The sequence below is a fragment of the Vespula vulgaris genome, chromosome 1 (assembly GCF_905475345.1).
Source record: "Vespula vulgaris chromosome 1, iyVesVulg1.1, whole genome shotgun sequence".
Lineage (NCBI taxonomy): Eukaryota > Metazoa > Arthropoda > Insecta > Hymenoptera > Vespidae > Vespula > Vespula vulgaris.
Window position 1 is genome coordinate 4,272,302 of NC_066586.1, and position 14,180 is coordinate 4,286,481.

The window sequence follows — 14,180 nt, forward strand, 5'->3', positions numbered from 1 at the left end:
TTCTTTTCTTGTTTTGTTTTTAAATAGCTGAAGATAAGCAAAGAAACTTGTTCTATGTAGAATTAATTGTAAGATTAGAATATAGAATATAGAATGCGATTAAAAATCATTCGAATACACTTGATTACACTTTTTAAAAAAATTACTCCACTTACTTTCGAAGATGGCGCAACGTACGGAATGTGAGAAAGAAAATAAAACATTTGAAAGTAGCACGATGCATGTCATCGATTGAAGTTCGTTGACAACGTAGATAATTCGTTGCAACGTTCTTGACTTCCTCTTGACGGATTATTATTGTGTTCGATCTAAGGAGCCTTGTTCTTTATTGTGCGAAGATTCTTTTGTGATTTGTAATTCATTGAGTGCGATCAAACGAAGCTAACCAAAATACAGGACGGAAATTCAAGTAGAACAATCTTTAGATTTTGATTTTTAAAACGACGTTATACGGTCCAAGTGTTTTTGTTTAAATTGTTTAACCTGTTCATTCTTTCCTTTATTAAATGGACGAACAAGAAAGCTCGATTTTAAGTACAAAAGAAGAGTACATTTCGAATAATACGATTGTGAATGATAAATTTGAATATGAGAGTGACACGAGGTCGATAAATTTGAAGAAAAAAGATGTCGAAGTTTTTCGAAATTCTAAATTCTTTCGTTGTATACTCGTTGACTCCTCGACGAGCAAGTGTTTAAAGGAGATAGAATGTGATGAAGAAAAGGCCGGCATGATCGTGTCTTTGTGTCAAACATCGCCAAGAAAAAATGATATAAAAGAGAAAGAAAGAAAATCTGAGGAAGAAAGAAAGAAAGAGGAGGAGAACAACAGAAATCGGTATATCTTAGAACAAAACGAGGAGGGATCCCAGATGGCGTTGCAGGAAGATTTCATGGCGGTCGCGATGTCATCGGAAACTTCGACCAATCATCGATTAGCTTCTAATATAAGCGGCGATTTTAAAAAAGGAAACATGGATACGTCGAAAATTCCTCGCGAAATTATGATCAATCAAGAAAGAAGATCTTCCAGAGATGACAATGATGACAGACGTGATTCGATCGAAACAAACAGCAGCAGTGGAAGTAGTTGTAATTCTGGTTTTCTTGCCAAGAAAATAAAACGAATTAATCGGACGATGAGGAATAAAAAGTGAGTCTTGATTTAAGAGGTTGACTTTCTCGCTTAACTTTTCTTTCTTTTTTTTTTTTTTAATCGTACAATCTATCTTCTCGTTTTTCGTCCTTTTTTAAATTTTTCGGTATTTAATATCATTAAAACAAATAACTTTATAAGATTAACATTTTGCTATCGGGAATCGGCTTTTTTTTTTTTTTTTTTTTAATAATAACAAGTCTTTTTATGTGAGAGTAATTAATATTAGACGAATGAAAAATATGAAAGAATAATATTAATTTAACTGTATTTCATATTCTTTTTATTTTTACTTTAATTATTTCTGTTTGGGCAGCTAGTATTTTGAAAAGATAAAAAAACAATATAAACTTGATTATTTCTCGCGTTTTTATATTTTTGTCCTCTATTTCATGTTTATTATCTCTCTTATTCTCTAGACTTTATTCGGAATCATCTCTTAAAATTTGAAAAAAAAAATAAACCTTAAAAGAACGCACACATACGCAGATGTCATTAATCATTTAGCAATGCATTTATAATTTTTCGCAGAGAAGTTGTTCGCTATCGGACAAAGAGCAACATTTAACTGATCTTGTTTTTCTTCTTCTTCTTCTTTTTTTTTTTCTTTACAAAACATACAGATTGTCTCGAATTACTTTGAGATCATACAAACATTTTAACAAAACTCCGAACAAAACATAATCGGTAAATGGCGAACGATAGCGATACTGCCGGTTAAACATTTTTAATATCATTATTAATTAAAATCATTCGCTGTGGATGTGCTAAAATTTTCGACGAATCATTTATTTGTCGTTCTTTTTCAAAATGATCTATGGATTGATAGATTGCATGATTCGATTTAGGATCATTTATCGTAATCATATGTATATCTCTCGAGTTTGAAATTTGAACGGTGCTGAAAAAAAAAGAAACGTAATTTGATCCTGTAAGTGATGAAACAAATCATTATTTAACGTAAAACTTACTTTTAGTCGTGGGACTTTCGAAGTTCGACGGAATCCAATGCGAGTTAGTAAGAAAGACATGGATAAAAATTTTCGACGTCCAAGACAGTGTCTCTTGTCGACCAAAAGGAAAGATCGTTTCGAAAATTCGATGTCTATGATCTCTAATCAAACGAAATCATCACCTACACCGTATATGAATACGAGATCGGTGACTCGTAAAATGTGTAACGTTGGAGCTACTTATCAAGCACCAACGATAAGAGACGAGACTCAATGGAAGGAATGGCCTGTTCATGGAATGCATGAAAGACCAATTTTTCATCCTCAAGTAAGAAATATTCTCGATTCTTTTTTTTTTATTTTTATTTATATTTATGTTTATTTATTTATTTTTTTATTCGTTTTTGTTTTTTTTTCTCTCGAATAAGTATAATACTCATTTCAGGTCGGACTTGCAGCTGAATATATAGGACGTTATTTCGTCAGTTTAGACGGACTTTCTTATCGAGAAATCGTTGATCAATCTGAGATAGAAGTGGTCTCGGTAGATCCCCATGGCGAATGGTCATCGTCCAGTGAAAAGAAACGAGGTAGAAAGGTGAGATGGATATGATCAAAATGTTAAAGAACAATGAAATTTCCAATTTTATCTTATTTATCTTCTATAGATGATAACTACGGTATATCGAAAGAATACCGAAGATAAGAGAAAACGAAATCAGCAAGAACGTACTTTCTCCGATACATCGAAAGATAAACAAGAATTTTCAGGAAACTTTCGAAATTGCAGTAGAAAATCTTTAGACACGATCACCCACAGTTCAAGAAAATCTGCCGAGGAAGAGAACTTTTTAGAAGGATATGCGATTGCTATGTCTCAAAGCATTCAGAGTTCTGCTAATTTTGTTAAAACTAATTCTTGGTCCGCAACGACACCGACAATGTTCGTCGCTGAACGACAAAAACCATCTAATAATTTCTACAATGTTCAAACTTTACATAGCAGTCAATTGAAATTTGCCAATATACTTCCTAGACCATCGCCAAAGAGTTCTTTAATATTCGTAAGAACTACAGATACTAAAACTTCTAATTGTTACTCGACATCTTCTAATCAAATATTTAAACCATTCTCTAATGAGATTAGTACAGCAAAATTAACAGATACTGTAAACGACGAGGCATTGATGGAAATGAATACAATTTACAAAACTCTTATACCCAAAGAAGATTCTTTTTCGAGTTGCGAGAATTCTTCAATCAATGCCAGTAATTTTTGTAGAAAAGGGATGATGAATTATGTTAACAAGCCGCAGAATATTGTAATGACGAAATGTCTTTTTACCGCGAGACAAGAGAAACGAGAAAGTATACACGATAATCAAAATATTAAAACTGTGAGAAAGAATTTAAACGATAGATCCACATTAGAAATAGCATTGAGAGAAAATAAAGATAAGTCTTGTACGACTAGTAACACCCTTGAAAATTGGTCTACAAACGAAACATCCGAAATTGCAAAGATTCTTTCAGAATATAATAGAAGTATAGCAAGGAAATCTACTATACAGGCGGAAAACTATACTATTCCTCTGAAAACTCAAAAACCAAATATATTACGTAACAGTTCAAAAGATTCGAAAGAGACGATATGGAGCAAGGAGGAAAGAAGAATAGACATTAACTCCAGAGGAGATTTTACAGAAAGAAAAGCTAGCATTAGGTTGCCTCATGGAAAATGGAGAAGATTTCACTTCACGGTGGAAAAAATAAAAGATTCGTTGGATGTCACGGATCGTACCCAATCCACGTTTATTGAGCATCAACAGGCAACATTAAAAAATACCAGAATTAGCACGAATAGTATCAGTACTACCAATTCTACTCCTCGTCGAGAAAACAGAAGGAAATCTCAGCTTCCTTACAGAAGTTATGAGATGTTGCCTCACGAAGAAACTTCAAATATAGTGAATTCTATAAAAAAGGAATGTACGACGACAAAAATGGAGAATTCTACAAAAACGCAGTCTTTGCAAGAATTGTTAGAAAGCACAGCTGTTTTATACTGTACTACAGCTGGTGGTACTCGTCAAGAAGACTTAGCTGGTTACGTTGATACGATGGATACCACCAATAAATCTGTGCAATGGTTGGATTCGTGGAATAATCAAATTGTTTAAAAATTTATCTTTTTCTTATTAAGTGAATGGTCTTGTTACGATCATGTTTTTCATTATTTTACGTTTACTATGTTAACTACGATATGTAGGTACTTTTTAGTTAAACAATTAAGTTTAATTTGTTTTAGATTCGTTTCAATATCATCCGATCAAACATTTAAAAATACATACATTATACGTGCGAAAGAATAGTTTTGTAGCATATATCGATGTTAAGTTATTAAGATTATTACATACAAATAAGTTTCTTTGTATTACATATTTTAAGTATGAAGACATAATTCATAAAAAAAAGTTATTGGTATTACAGAAATATTATTAAATTTTATTAGTTTACATTTATTTGGATCGAAATAGAGAGGATTAAAACTTAATGAAAAACTCGTCGATTACATGCAAAATATATATGTACGTAATTAATAATAATAATTAATATCTTAGAATGTTTCATTACTAGATTAGAAATATGATTCTGCAAAAAGGCTTACCCAAATATTTTATCGCTAATCATATATTTATTCAAGTCGTTTAATGGACTTTCTTCTCTTGTAAAAGCTATGATTGATTAAGGTATAAAATATTTGCTTTCGTTCTTGAGACTAATATCAAACCGTCGTTGATCCCGGTATGTATAATAAGTACAAAAACGACCAAAATTGTTGAATAGAGACAGAACAAAGCAACAATGTCAAGATTTCGTTGTCAGTCCTTGTTTTGTCGTCGTTTACGTTGAACTCGTTTGCTACTGTTTCATTGGAAACATATATTGTGTAATGAAATTAATTTTAAAAATCATTTGAATCGATTCGATTAAAATTGGACGAAGTTACCTTCTTTTTTCAGATTCTGAATCGCTGCTCTGACTAGGAGTTTTATTGCCATTGACATCCTGCGTCGAGAAATCACTCTCAGTTTCACATTTTTCTTTTTTACTAGAACTCTTACTAGAATCCTCGCTTCTACTTTTCGTTCTACCATCTTCAAGTGTTCTTCTTTCGCTAGATTTATTGGTTTTTCTTTTACGTGTCTCATTGTCACTCGAATCCTCACGACTTTTGGATTCGCTTTTGCGCGAACCTTTGTTTCTTCTACTCTCTTGTCTCTGCGATTTTATGTGTTTTGACGAATTGCGAGAACTTGATGTTGAGTAACCAGTATCCTGACGAGTTTTTCTATAATTACAAATTTCTTTCTTACCAAAAGATGAAATCATGAAATGAAATGATCGATCGTATTAAGGGAAAGAAAATTTCTTACCGTTTAGAACGAATCGTTTGCTTTGGCGACGAATCGAATTTATCGATTTCTTCGGTAGAATCCTCCGAATCAGATAAATTTTCTTCTACATCTCTTTCCCGTCTCCTTTTCCTCTTTCTATCATCTTGAGATCTTCTACTTCTCGTTTCTTTAGACATATCAGTTCGAGAAATAATACTGATGTTAGGTACTTCATATTTCTCGTACTTCTCTTTCTTTCGTTTGCTATTACTTTCACTGTGAACGACGTATAATCTGTACAGTTGTAAGAGTATTACCAAGGTGTTCTTACATGTGAAAAATATATTCATGTAACTGACTATTTGATAATGTATTATTAGAATCAGTCTAAATGCCAGAAAAGGTCCATCCTGTGAAAATAAAATAATAAAAGAGGAGAAAAGATTTGTATGTATTTTTATATCGATTGTGAAAATAGTTCAAGTCATTTAAGATATTAAAAAAAAATTTTTGTCTCGCGCGCTATTCTTAGAATTTTTTAACTATATAAGAGTATTATTTTTCAAGAATAAATATATTTATTTTTTCCGTTTGTCTCATTATAGAAAAATAATTTCTATCAATGATTTGAATCAAAATATCTCAAAACGAGAAATATATAACTTGGACCACTTTCACAATCGCCGTCTCATATAAGTCATGTAATTTTTTTTTTATATAATCTAATAAAAAGTTTATATAAAAATCATTTTTGCTATAAAATATTTAGCGATTTATGTACCTGAAGGATCATGTTAAGAGCAATGCCCCAAATATCGATACTACAACAACCTGTTTCCGTTTGCACCCTCTTCTTCGTAGCACTTCCGGAAGATAATCGTGATTTTCTCGATTTAGTAGCAGTGAGGACGACGGTGAATTGCATCAATGACCAAGCCCAAATTCCCAAAGTTAAATATACCAAGACTGGTTCACGAGCTATTCTGTCCTCCTTGAAGGAATCGAAGAATTCAATAATGTCGGCAGCAGTTCCGATATAAACCAACAATAACTGACTCAATTGATCTCTCGTAAGATCTCCTTTCGGTAACATCCATCGACCGATTATTAAGACGAGCATTAAAAATTGTTCTATTAAAGTCACCCAGGTTTCAGTGGATATTTGGATGTCTGGTAAATTAATGTTTACCTTAACAATTAAATTATAATAATTAAACATTGTATTGTATATACGTATTAATGTATATATAATATACGTGTTAAATATGTATGAATAAAAAATGATAAATTAACTGATTTTTTTTTTTTTTTTTTTTTTTTTTATACGTACACCCAAAGCTTTTTCTAAATGTTTCAAATCTTCGGCTGCCAAATTAGATAAATCAAAATTCTCGGATATGTTGATATTAGATTCCCGAGATCTCAATCTCTTATCAACTTTGTCAAGTTCCAAGAGCCAAATTGCTGGTACTACGCTGCTTAAATATAAGAATACTGAAGGGCAAAACCTGAAATGAAAACGAAGGCAATTTAAAAGCTTAGTTTGAAGTGGTGAAAGGAAACGAAACATCGAATCCAGGTTAGTGGTTTGCCAATAATTTTCGACCCTATCCAACTATCATACAAAGTAGATTCCAACTCGGCCGCTCGAGTTACTAATGCTCCAATTTCCGTCTGTCAAACGGAGACGGTCCCACAAAAACACACCCTTCCTATTACAGGATATCAGAAAAGCACTATCCGTTCGGTTTTATGTAAAAATAAAAGAAATATTTTTAGTTTGCTTCTGATAATATGTCTCGTGTAATTTTACGAGTATTTATAATAAGTAAAGATATGAAAGAAAAAAAAACTAAAAATTATTTATTTTATGTTATCCAATAATGTGCATATTATATATTTTTCACATTATTAATATTATAACTTTCATAAAGTTTTACATACTATATAAAAAATATGTACGCGTAAAAGCCGCACTAAAGATAAATAAGATTTAATTGTTAAAACTCACCATTTCCATTCTTGGTTTTCTTTTATAGTGAGAGTAAAAACACCCTCAAAAAAGAGGAGCAAAATTGGACAACTCAGGTACCAGAAAAGTGGATTCTTCTTAAACGTTGTTACCTGCCAAATAGCGATAAAACCGTGCGACGCGAATACCAAACGTGTTATTATAGCTTTTATAGTGGCTAAAAATTTAGCCATTTTTGAAAATAATTTACACGCTTATTATTTCTTTTTTATGTTTTGTATTAGAAGGAAGCACTTTTTAATACCTTCTATATTTATGTGCAAATAATTATAAACGATCGTACCGCAATAGAACATTTATTTGTGAATATATTGATTTATATCTTTGCAGGAGGATAAAATTATTACTTGATATATATGAAGAAAGGATTATAAAAAAAAAAAATTTCACTCGCCGCGTAAGTTGTTCTATCAGATCTGATGCTTTCGAACTGAAAGTAAGAATAAAGTTCTAGATTCATTCTTTAGCTGACTTTTCAAATCCATGCGCGCACGCGCTATCATCGATACATACGCCCGTTTCCTGTAAGAGAAAATGTCGATACTTTGCTATTAATGACTTATTCTAAAATAATTTGAAAGGAATTTCTTCTTAATTTAATTGTTTTATCTTATTGTATTAACAATAATTGAGAAATAAAATAATGATTTAACATTAAAAACCGACATTTTTATCGTTATCAAAATATTAATAAAGTACTCTATGTTACCGACACTACAGCGATAGATGTACCATCACATCAGATAATTAGAAAATTTAGAAATATTAGAAGTGGGATAGTAGAGATTATATTTAAAGAATTGTTGAAATATTATTTTTAATAAATTACCGATATCACTTGGATGTGTAACTAATATCTACATATTTTTTATTAATTTCCTTCAGACCAAATCTTGTAAAATATAAAAATTTGTTTATTCATACTGTATTTTTAAACATAATTATAAAAAATACACATTTTCATCTTTCATCCCATTTATTAAAATTCTTTTTTAAAAGTTAAACAAAAAAAAATTCACGTGTTCTATTTTTGTAATATTAAAGTCTTTATATTCAAATATTTTTAATAGTTTATAAATACGTGCTAATGTTTACATATAATTCCCTAATTATATAGTCTTTTATTTAAAGTGTCCCCTTTAATATCTTATAACATATATTACTTTAAACGCATTCTATATTTTATTAAATAAAATTGAATTTTAGGAGACCAAAAATATATTCTCTATATAGACAATATTTAAAATTTTATTTACTATGCCAATTGTTTTTCACAATAATCAGTCTTATTAGATGTTTCAGGAAATTCAATTTTCTGACTTTCCTTATCACATGTTTCATGTAACTCAACATTTTGATTATTACTTTTATAATTGTTATGTCCATTATCTAACAAAGAATCTTGTTGAAGTTCATTTGCATTTTGTGTAGACACATTAGGAGTTGAATTCTCGGGTGGTTTTACTTCTGGTCTTTTTTTAAGTTGTGCTACGATAGTAACATAATTGGATGGTATTAAACCAACATTTTTACTATCTGTTGCTATCCACCAACCAGGTATATTTTTAGGTTGTAAAGGTTGGGGAGCCAACCAAATTTTTTGTCCTGCTTTCATATTCAATTCATCACTACATGTAGCTGTAAAATCGTACAAGGCATTTGCTGCATAGACTGGTTCTTTTAAATTCGTCCATTCTTTGGGATCAGTACCTACAACATTTTAAATTAAAATTATGCATTGATGTAACAAATTTGTATATTACATCATTTCAATTCAAATTGAACTTACATTTTACTTTAAGTTCTTTAACATTACTCGATATTTTATGAATCAAATATGGAATGATAACAAATATGCCAAGAAATAGAAAATTAGACCATAAAGAACTGGAGCTCTTTTCCTCTCTTACTGCTTCAATTAATGATTTTTGCCATAATTCTTCCTCAGCAAGATTTCCTTTACGTAAACCTTTATAATGATGTTATATATATTTCATATAATATGTTATATAAAAACAATATTATAGACATTTCATTAATTTAGAAAACTATTTCAACTTACCAATTGTATAAGTAATTTTTCTGTATATCCATTTTAAGAAACGAATTAAAGCAAATGTGCTTAAAAGCTGACTAATAGTAGAACGCAATCTTCCAACACTGTCTGCAACGCTTAAAATGGCCTTAAAACAATTTGTTATTGCAAAATATGTAGATTCTAGTAACATTGTAACGGATGAGAATGTTTGCAAGACAGTTTCTAACATTTGAAAAGTAGACCTTGTACTATCTTCTGCATACTGTGTAAATCTGTAATGCGCATTAATTTTATTTCCTTAAATACTACCAATATATCTTTTTATTGTTTAAAATATTATTTAAAATACTCTTAAAAACATTTAACATACCTACTTTCTATATCTCCACTAGGTCCACCAACAAAACCATAATTATTATAATTAGAATTGTTTGAATATCCCGTATATCCCCCAAAAGAACCATAGCTATTGTATCCTCTATAATAATTATTCATACTACCGTAACCTCCATAACTATTTAAATAACCTGGTCTATATTCATTATATCCCATGGATTGTCGTGGTGGTAAAGGAGGAGGAACGCCAGTTGCTGGAGCATTATATGCATTAAAGTTTGATTGTATACCTGATGTGCTGTAAGATAGTATCTTTGATTAGTTTCCTATTTTTAAAGAATTTTCAAATATATTACTCTTCTATGAATCCCAAACGATCGAACTTTTATTCTAACCTTCACGTGTATATATTTAATTGTTTTATTTTAATTTTTATTGAATATAAATATTTCTATTTCATTCACATGCAAATACCTTGTGAATACAGAGGATGCATTTCTTAACTGATTTGTAGTAGACATATTCGATCTTTCCGGAGCCATTTCGAGGACAAAAATTTATTTTCTTTGGATTTGTTTGAAGAATTTAAATGGTTGAAATAATAAAACTGTAATGACGCAGTATATCTGCAAAATATCTTTGGTCAAAGTTCATGCTCTTTTAATATTCATAGATAAATGCTAGTTCAGTTTTAAACATTGTTTATGCAAATCATAGTCATAATGCATTATTTGTTGCAATCAATTAGTGACACATTACTTTTTTTATTGCTGTTCACTAAGAAATAAATGTGTAATCGTTTAATCAATCCTTTTATTAATAGTTTAAGACTAACACTTTAATCGAAAATTGTTAACAAACAAAATGAAAAAAGAAAACTTAACTTGATTTGTTATCACTACATTAATATATTGAAAACAGCCTTAAAACTAGAAACATCGAAAAATTTCGAACGAAAATTCGAAGATCGAGTGCTTTCACATCGAAAAAATTAGGTAATACTACAAAAGTTATAATTTAAATCGATAAAAGAAAATCACACTAAATCGCATTTTTTTGTTTTAATATGTGATAAAAGCGCTATCTATTATTAAATTTCACAGTTTTGTCAATTATCTCTAAATCCTGTTAATGAAAAGTCCAACTGTTAACGAAAAGTAAACGAAATTTATATACTTTGACATAAATTATGTATTTGTTTAAATATTCACACTAATTTTTTTATAATATTCTATTAAAAATGCTATTTTTATCAAATTATTTTCAACGTTGAATAATCAACTAAAATTTGTTAACACATTTTTGATTACTAATCTATCGTTCATGAGACTTTACCTTAAGGATTGGCTATAGTTCCTTTTCCACCACCACCATTTTACATGAATGTGTTCGTATATATGTAATTATTTCCGGTAATCTCTGTATCGACATGATGTGTCTGGTCTTATTGATCTTTATGTAATTTATTCTCCTTAGTCATCCTACACACATATATATATATTATATATATATATATATATATAAATATATAAACGATGTCCGGTCTAATGGCTTTTCTTGAAGAAAATATTCGTTACGAGTTATTAATTTTAATATGGGTTTTGTACTTTTGGGATCTTTATCTGAATTTGCGTCAGGTAAGTTACATTTTTGTCTATCGCAGAATGTTTTTATTATATGTATAATATATTATATTTTCAATTAATGAAATAATTATTACGATGAATGTTACAGAGAAAGTTGTTGCAAAGATTGGTTGATATACCAGATAATGTAAAAAGTATTATGACCAAAGATGTTTACGACAAATCACGTCTTTATGCTTTGGATAAAAATAGTTACAGTTTAGTTCAAAACATATATACTCAATGTTTTAATACGGTAAGTAACAACATTTTAAAATATATATAATATATTATTATTTTTTTAATAGTAATCTTCAAGGTTTAAAACTTGCAGATACTTTTATTGTTTTTTGTCTTTTATTATTATTGGGAATGGAGCATTCAGTTATCAAAATATTTTGGTTTAAATCATGAAAATGAAATTATTGTCAGCGCTGTATGCATATTCATTAAAGTTATCATTTCTGATATTATTGATTTACCTTTGAATATATATGATACATTTGTATTGGAAGAAAAGCATGGGTTTAACAAACAGGTAAGTGATTATAGTTTTTTGGGGTTTTTAATGTTTCATTTATCAAATACTCATCTATACATTACATTATTTATTATAGAAACCATTATTCTTTATAAAAGATCAACTTTTAAAATTGATTGTATTAGAAGTAATTGTGGTACCTCTTATGTCTGGAGTGATATGGATTGTAAAGAATGGCGGTGATTACTTCTTCTTTTATCTTTGGGCATTTTCTGTTGTTGTAACATTATTTATGATGATTATATATCCAGAAGTAATAGCACCTCTTTTCGATAAGTATACTCCATTACCAGAAGGAGATTTAAAGCAAAAGATTGAAGCGCTTGCTGCTTCTTTAAATTTCCCTTTGTATAAGTTATATCTAGTTGAGGGATCTAAAAGGTCTTCGCATAGTAATGCTTATATGTATGGTTTTTATAAACATAAAAGAATTGTGTTATTTGATACTCTTGTGAAAGAATACTACAAACCAGATAAGGATGATGCTAAAAAAGACATTGGTTGTGAGACAGATGAGGTATTGGGTGTACTTGCTCATGAGTTGGCTCACTGGAAGTTTAATCATACTTTAAAAGGTTTCTTATTATCACAGGTATAATTTTAATTATTACCAGTATTCATATATATTATATTAATTGCAATTAAATATTTTATAAATTTTATGTTTACAGATCAATTTCATTATAACTTTTGTAGTATTTGCCAAACTAATGAATTATAAAGCAATGTATGTTGGATTTGGTTTTGAGGATTCACAACCGATCCTTATTGGATTTATCATTGTGACCAAATATATCTTATTCCCACTCAATACAGTAAGTATTTTAAGAATCAATAATTTTGCCTAATTATATTTTTACAGTCTATCCTTTAGAATAAATTTCAATAATTTTTATATTTACATTTTTAACACAATATATAAAATTTGATTTTTCTCTTCAGATAATGCAATTTATATCAGTGGTTATTATGAGAAGATTTGAATTTCAAGCAGATAAACTTGCTGTAAAATTGGGATATAGTGAATCATTGAAGAAAGCATTGATTAAATTGCAGAAAGATAATCTACAATATCCTTTATATGATAAATTGTATTCTGCTTGGAACCATAGTCATCCACCTATTCTTCAGCGGCTTAGTGCTATAGATAAGAAGGATTGATGTTGTATTAATAACAAAGTTTAATGCATGAAAAATAAAAATGAATGTCATACATCCAGTAATCATAAAAAACGTGATTAGTAATATATATACTATATGTGATTAATATTATACTATATGTGATTATAAAGGTTACTACAAATGCTTCCTTTTGATTAAAAAGTAAATGGAAAGTATTGTATATGTAGTCGAACTATTTTCTGTTAAAGACAACTTTTCAAAATATCATTATACTCATATAAAGCCTACAAATTAAGAAGTCGCATTGTATAACATCTTCAACAAATTATTATGACTAATTGAAGATGTACATCTATTTTGTATATTTTATATTTGATTCAAAATTTTCTCATACAGCATATACATTAAATGCATTTTGTAAGTTTATCATATAAGTATTGTAATCATATAGTTTTGTCTCTACAAAATTTGTGTATACATAAATGTATTTTTCTAGATAGGTACTTACGTTTTTTATGTATTTCGTCATTTTTTAAAATTTATATACTTAATGATATGAATGAAAATCTTATACTTAAATGTGAAATATAACCATACTTAAAATAATAAATGTATCTTAATCAAAGAAAATGTAGTATATTAATGATTCTATCCTTATGATTAATATAAAATTTAAATAATTTTCTGATGGGCAGATAAAAAATTATAAGTCAAAGTTGTGAAAATAGGATAAGTATGCTAATATATGCTACATTACTGTCTCTTAGTTATAGTTCTATGTTACAGTACAAATAAATTTCACTTTTTTCCTGCTCTTTTATGATATTTTAAAAGTATATATCATAAAAAACACTATAAATTGAGTTATACTATTTTGTCCCTACTTTCAATATTTAATGAAGTACACTTACATTGTTTAAACTGCCAAGCATTTTTTGACTTATATTATTGCATATAATAACATAATTTAACAAAGTTC

The 14,180-nt window shown here is 29.0% G+C and overlaps 4 protein-coding genes across 9 annotated transcripts; 2 read left to right on the top strand and 2 right to left on the bottom strand.

Annotated features, from left to right (window-relative positions):
• The first annotated feature begins 12 nt into the window (after positions 1-12).
• Positions 13-5,252, top strand: LOC127066672 (uncharacterized). Its single transcript, XM_051000676.1, has 4 exons — positions 13-1,153; positions 2,134-2,437; positions 2,555-2,707; positions 2,778-5,252. The coding sequence occupies exons 1-4, from the start codon at positions 507-509 to the stop codon at positions 4,287-4,289; spliced, it is 2,616 nt and encodes an 871-aa protein (XP_050856633.1). The 5' UTR covers positions 13-506; the 3' UTR covers positions 4,290-5,252.
• Positions 4,862-7,744, bottom strand: LOC127066757 (transmembrane protein 26). Its single transcript, XM_051000863.1, has 6 exons — positions 7,519-7,744; positions 6,838-7,015; positions 6,289-6,696; positions 5,547-5,917; positions 5,120-5,461; positions 4,862-5,034 (listed from the first exon to the last, which is right to left on the bottom strand). The coding sequence occupies exons 1-6, from the start codon at positions 7,710-7,712 to the stop codon at positions 4,992-4,994; spliced, it is 1,536 nt and encodes a 511-aa protein (XP_050856820.1). The 5' UTR covers positions 7,713-7,744; the 3' UTR covers positions 4,862-4,991.
• A 1,025-nt stretch (positions 7,745-8,769) lies between these two features.
• Positions 8,770-11,382, bottom strand: LOC127069029 (peroxisomal membrane protein PEX13). Of its 5 annotated transcripts, none has more exons than XM_051006025.1 (6): positions 11,249-11,382; positions 10,388-10,539; positions 9,948-10,211; positions 9,602-9,849; positions 9,329-9,508; positions 8,770-9,249 (listed from the first exon to the last, which is right to left on the bottom strand). In XM_051006025.1, exons 2-6 carry the CDS (start codon positions 10,453-10,455, stop codon positions 8,795-8,797), a joined length of 1,215 nt encoding a protein of 404 aa, XP_050861982.1. In that variant the 5' UTR covers positions 10,456-10,539; positions 11,249-11,382; the 3' UTR covers positions 8,770-8,794. The 5 variants fall into 5 exon arrangements, with proteins under 5 accessions (XP_050861982.1, XP_050863640.1, XP_050862767.1 ...); XM_051007683.1 differs by lacking the exon at positions 11,249-11,382 and adding an exon at positions 11,090-11,224; XM_051006810.1 differs by lacking the exon at positions 11,249-11,382 and adding an exon at positions 10,673-10,807.
• LOC127068028 (CAAX prenyl protease 1 homolog) lies at positions 10,773-13,831 on the top strand. Of its 2 annotated transcripts, none has more exons than XM_051004040.1 (7): positions 10,773-10,908; positions 11,390-11,550; positions 11,648-11,794; positions 11,873-12,076; positions 12,156-12,671; positions 12,751-12,894; positions 13,022-13,831. In XM_051004040.1, the coding sequence occupies exons 2-7, from the start codon at positions 11,449-11,451 to the stop codon at positions 13,238-13,240; spliced, it is 1,332 nt and encodes a 443-aa protein (XP_050859997.1). In that variant the 5' UTR covers positions 10,773-10,908; positions 11,390-11,448; the 3' UTR covers positions 13,241-13,831. The 2 variants fall into 2 exon arrangements, with proteins under 2 accessions (XP_050859997.1, XP_050860862.1); XM_051004905.1 differs by lacking the exon at positions 10,773-10,908 and adding an exon at positions 11,284-11,300.
• The last annotated feature ends 349 nt before the right edge of the window (positions 13,832-14,180 follow it).

Coding starts and splice junctions, on each gene's coding strand:
- LOC127066672 (XM_051000676.1), top strand. CDS start 507: ATGGACGAACAAGAAAGCTCGATTTTAAGTACAAAAGAAGAGTACATT. Junction 1,154..2,133: donor CGGACGATGAGGAATAAAAA/GTGAGTCTTGAT, acceptor ACTTACTTTTAG/TCGTGGGACTTTCGAAGTTC. Junction 2,438..2,554: donor GACCAATTTTTCATCCTCAA/GTAAGAAATATT, acceptor TACTCATTTCAG/GTCGGACTTGCAGCTGAATA.
- LOC127069029 (XM_051006025.1), bottom strand. CDS start 10,455: ATGGCTCCGGAAAGATCGAATATGTCTACTACAAATCAGTTAAGAAAT. Junction 9,850..9,947: donor AGTGGAGATATAGAAAGTAG/GTATGTTAAATG, acceptor TGCGCATTACAG/ATTTACACAGTATGCAGAAG. Junction 9,250..9,328: donor TAAAGAACTTAAAGTAAAAT/GTAAGTTCAATT, acceptor AAAATGTTGTAG/GTACTGATCCCAAAGAATGG.
- LOC127066757 (XM_051000863.1), bottom strand. CDS start 7,712: ATGGCTAAATTTTTAGCCACTATAAAAGCTATAATAACACGTTTGGTA. Junction 6,697..6,837: donor ATTTAGAAAAAGCTTTGGGT/GTACGTATAAAA, acceptor TTAATTGTTAAG/GTAAACATTAATTTACCAGA. Junction 5,035..5,119: donor TCAGAATCTGAAAAAAGAAG/GTAACTTCGTCC, acceptor CCAATGAAACAG/TAGCAAACGAGTTCAACGTA.
- LOC127068028 (XM_051004040.1), top strand. CDS start 11,449: ATGTCCGGTCTAATGGCTTTTCTTGAAGAAAATATTCGTTACGAGTTA. Junction 12,077..12,155: donor AGCATGGGTTTAACAAACAG/GTAAGTGATTAT, acceptor TATTTATTATAG/AAACCATTATTCTTTATAAA. Junction 12,672..12,750: donor AAGGTTTCTTATTATCACAG/GTATAATTTTAA, acceptor TTATGTTTACAG/ATCAATTTCATTATAACTTT.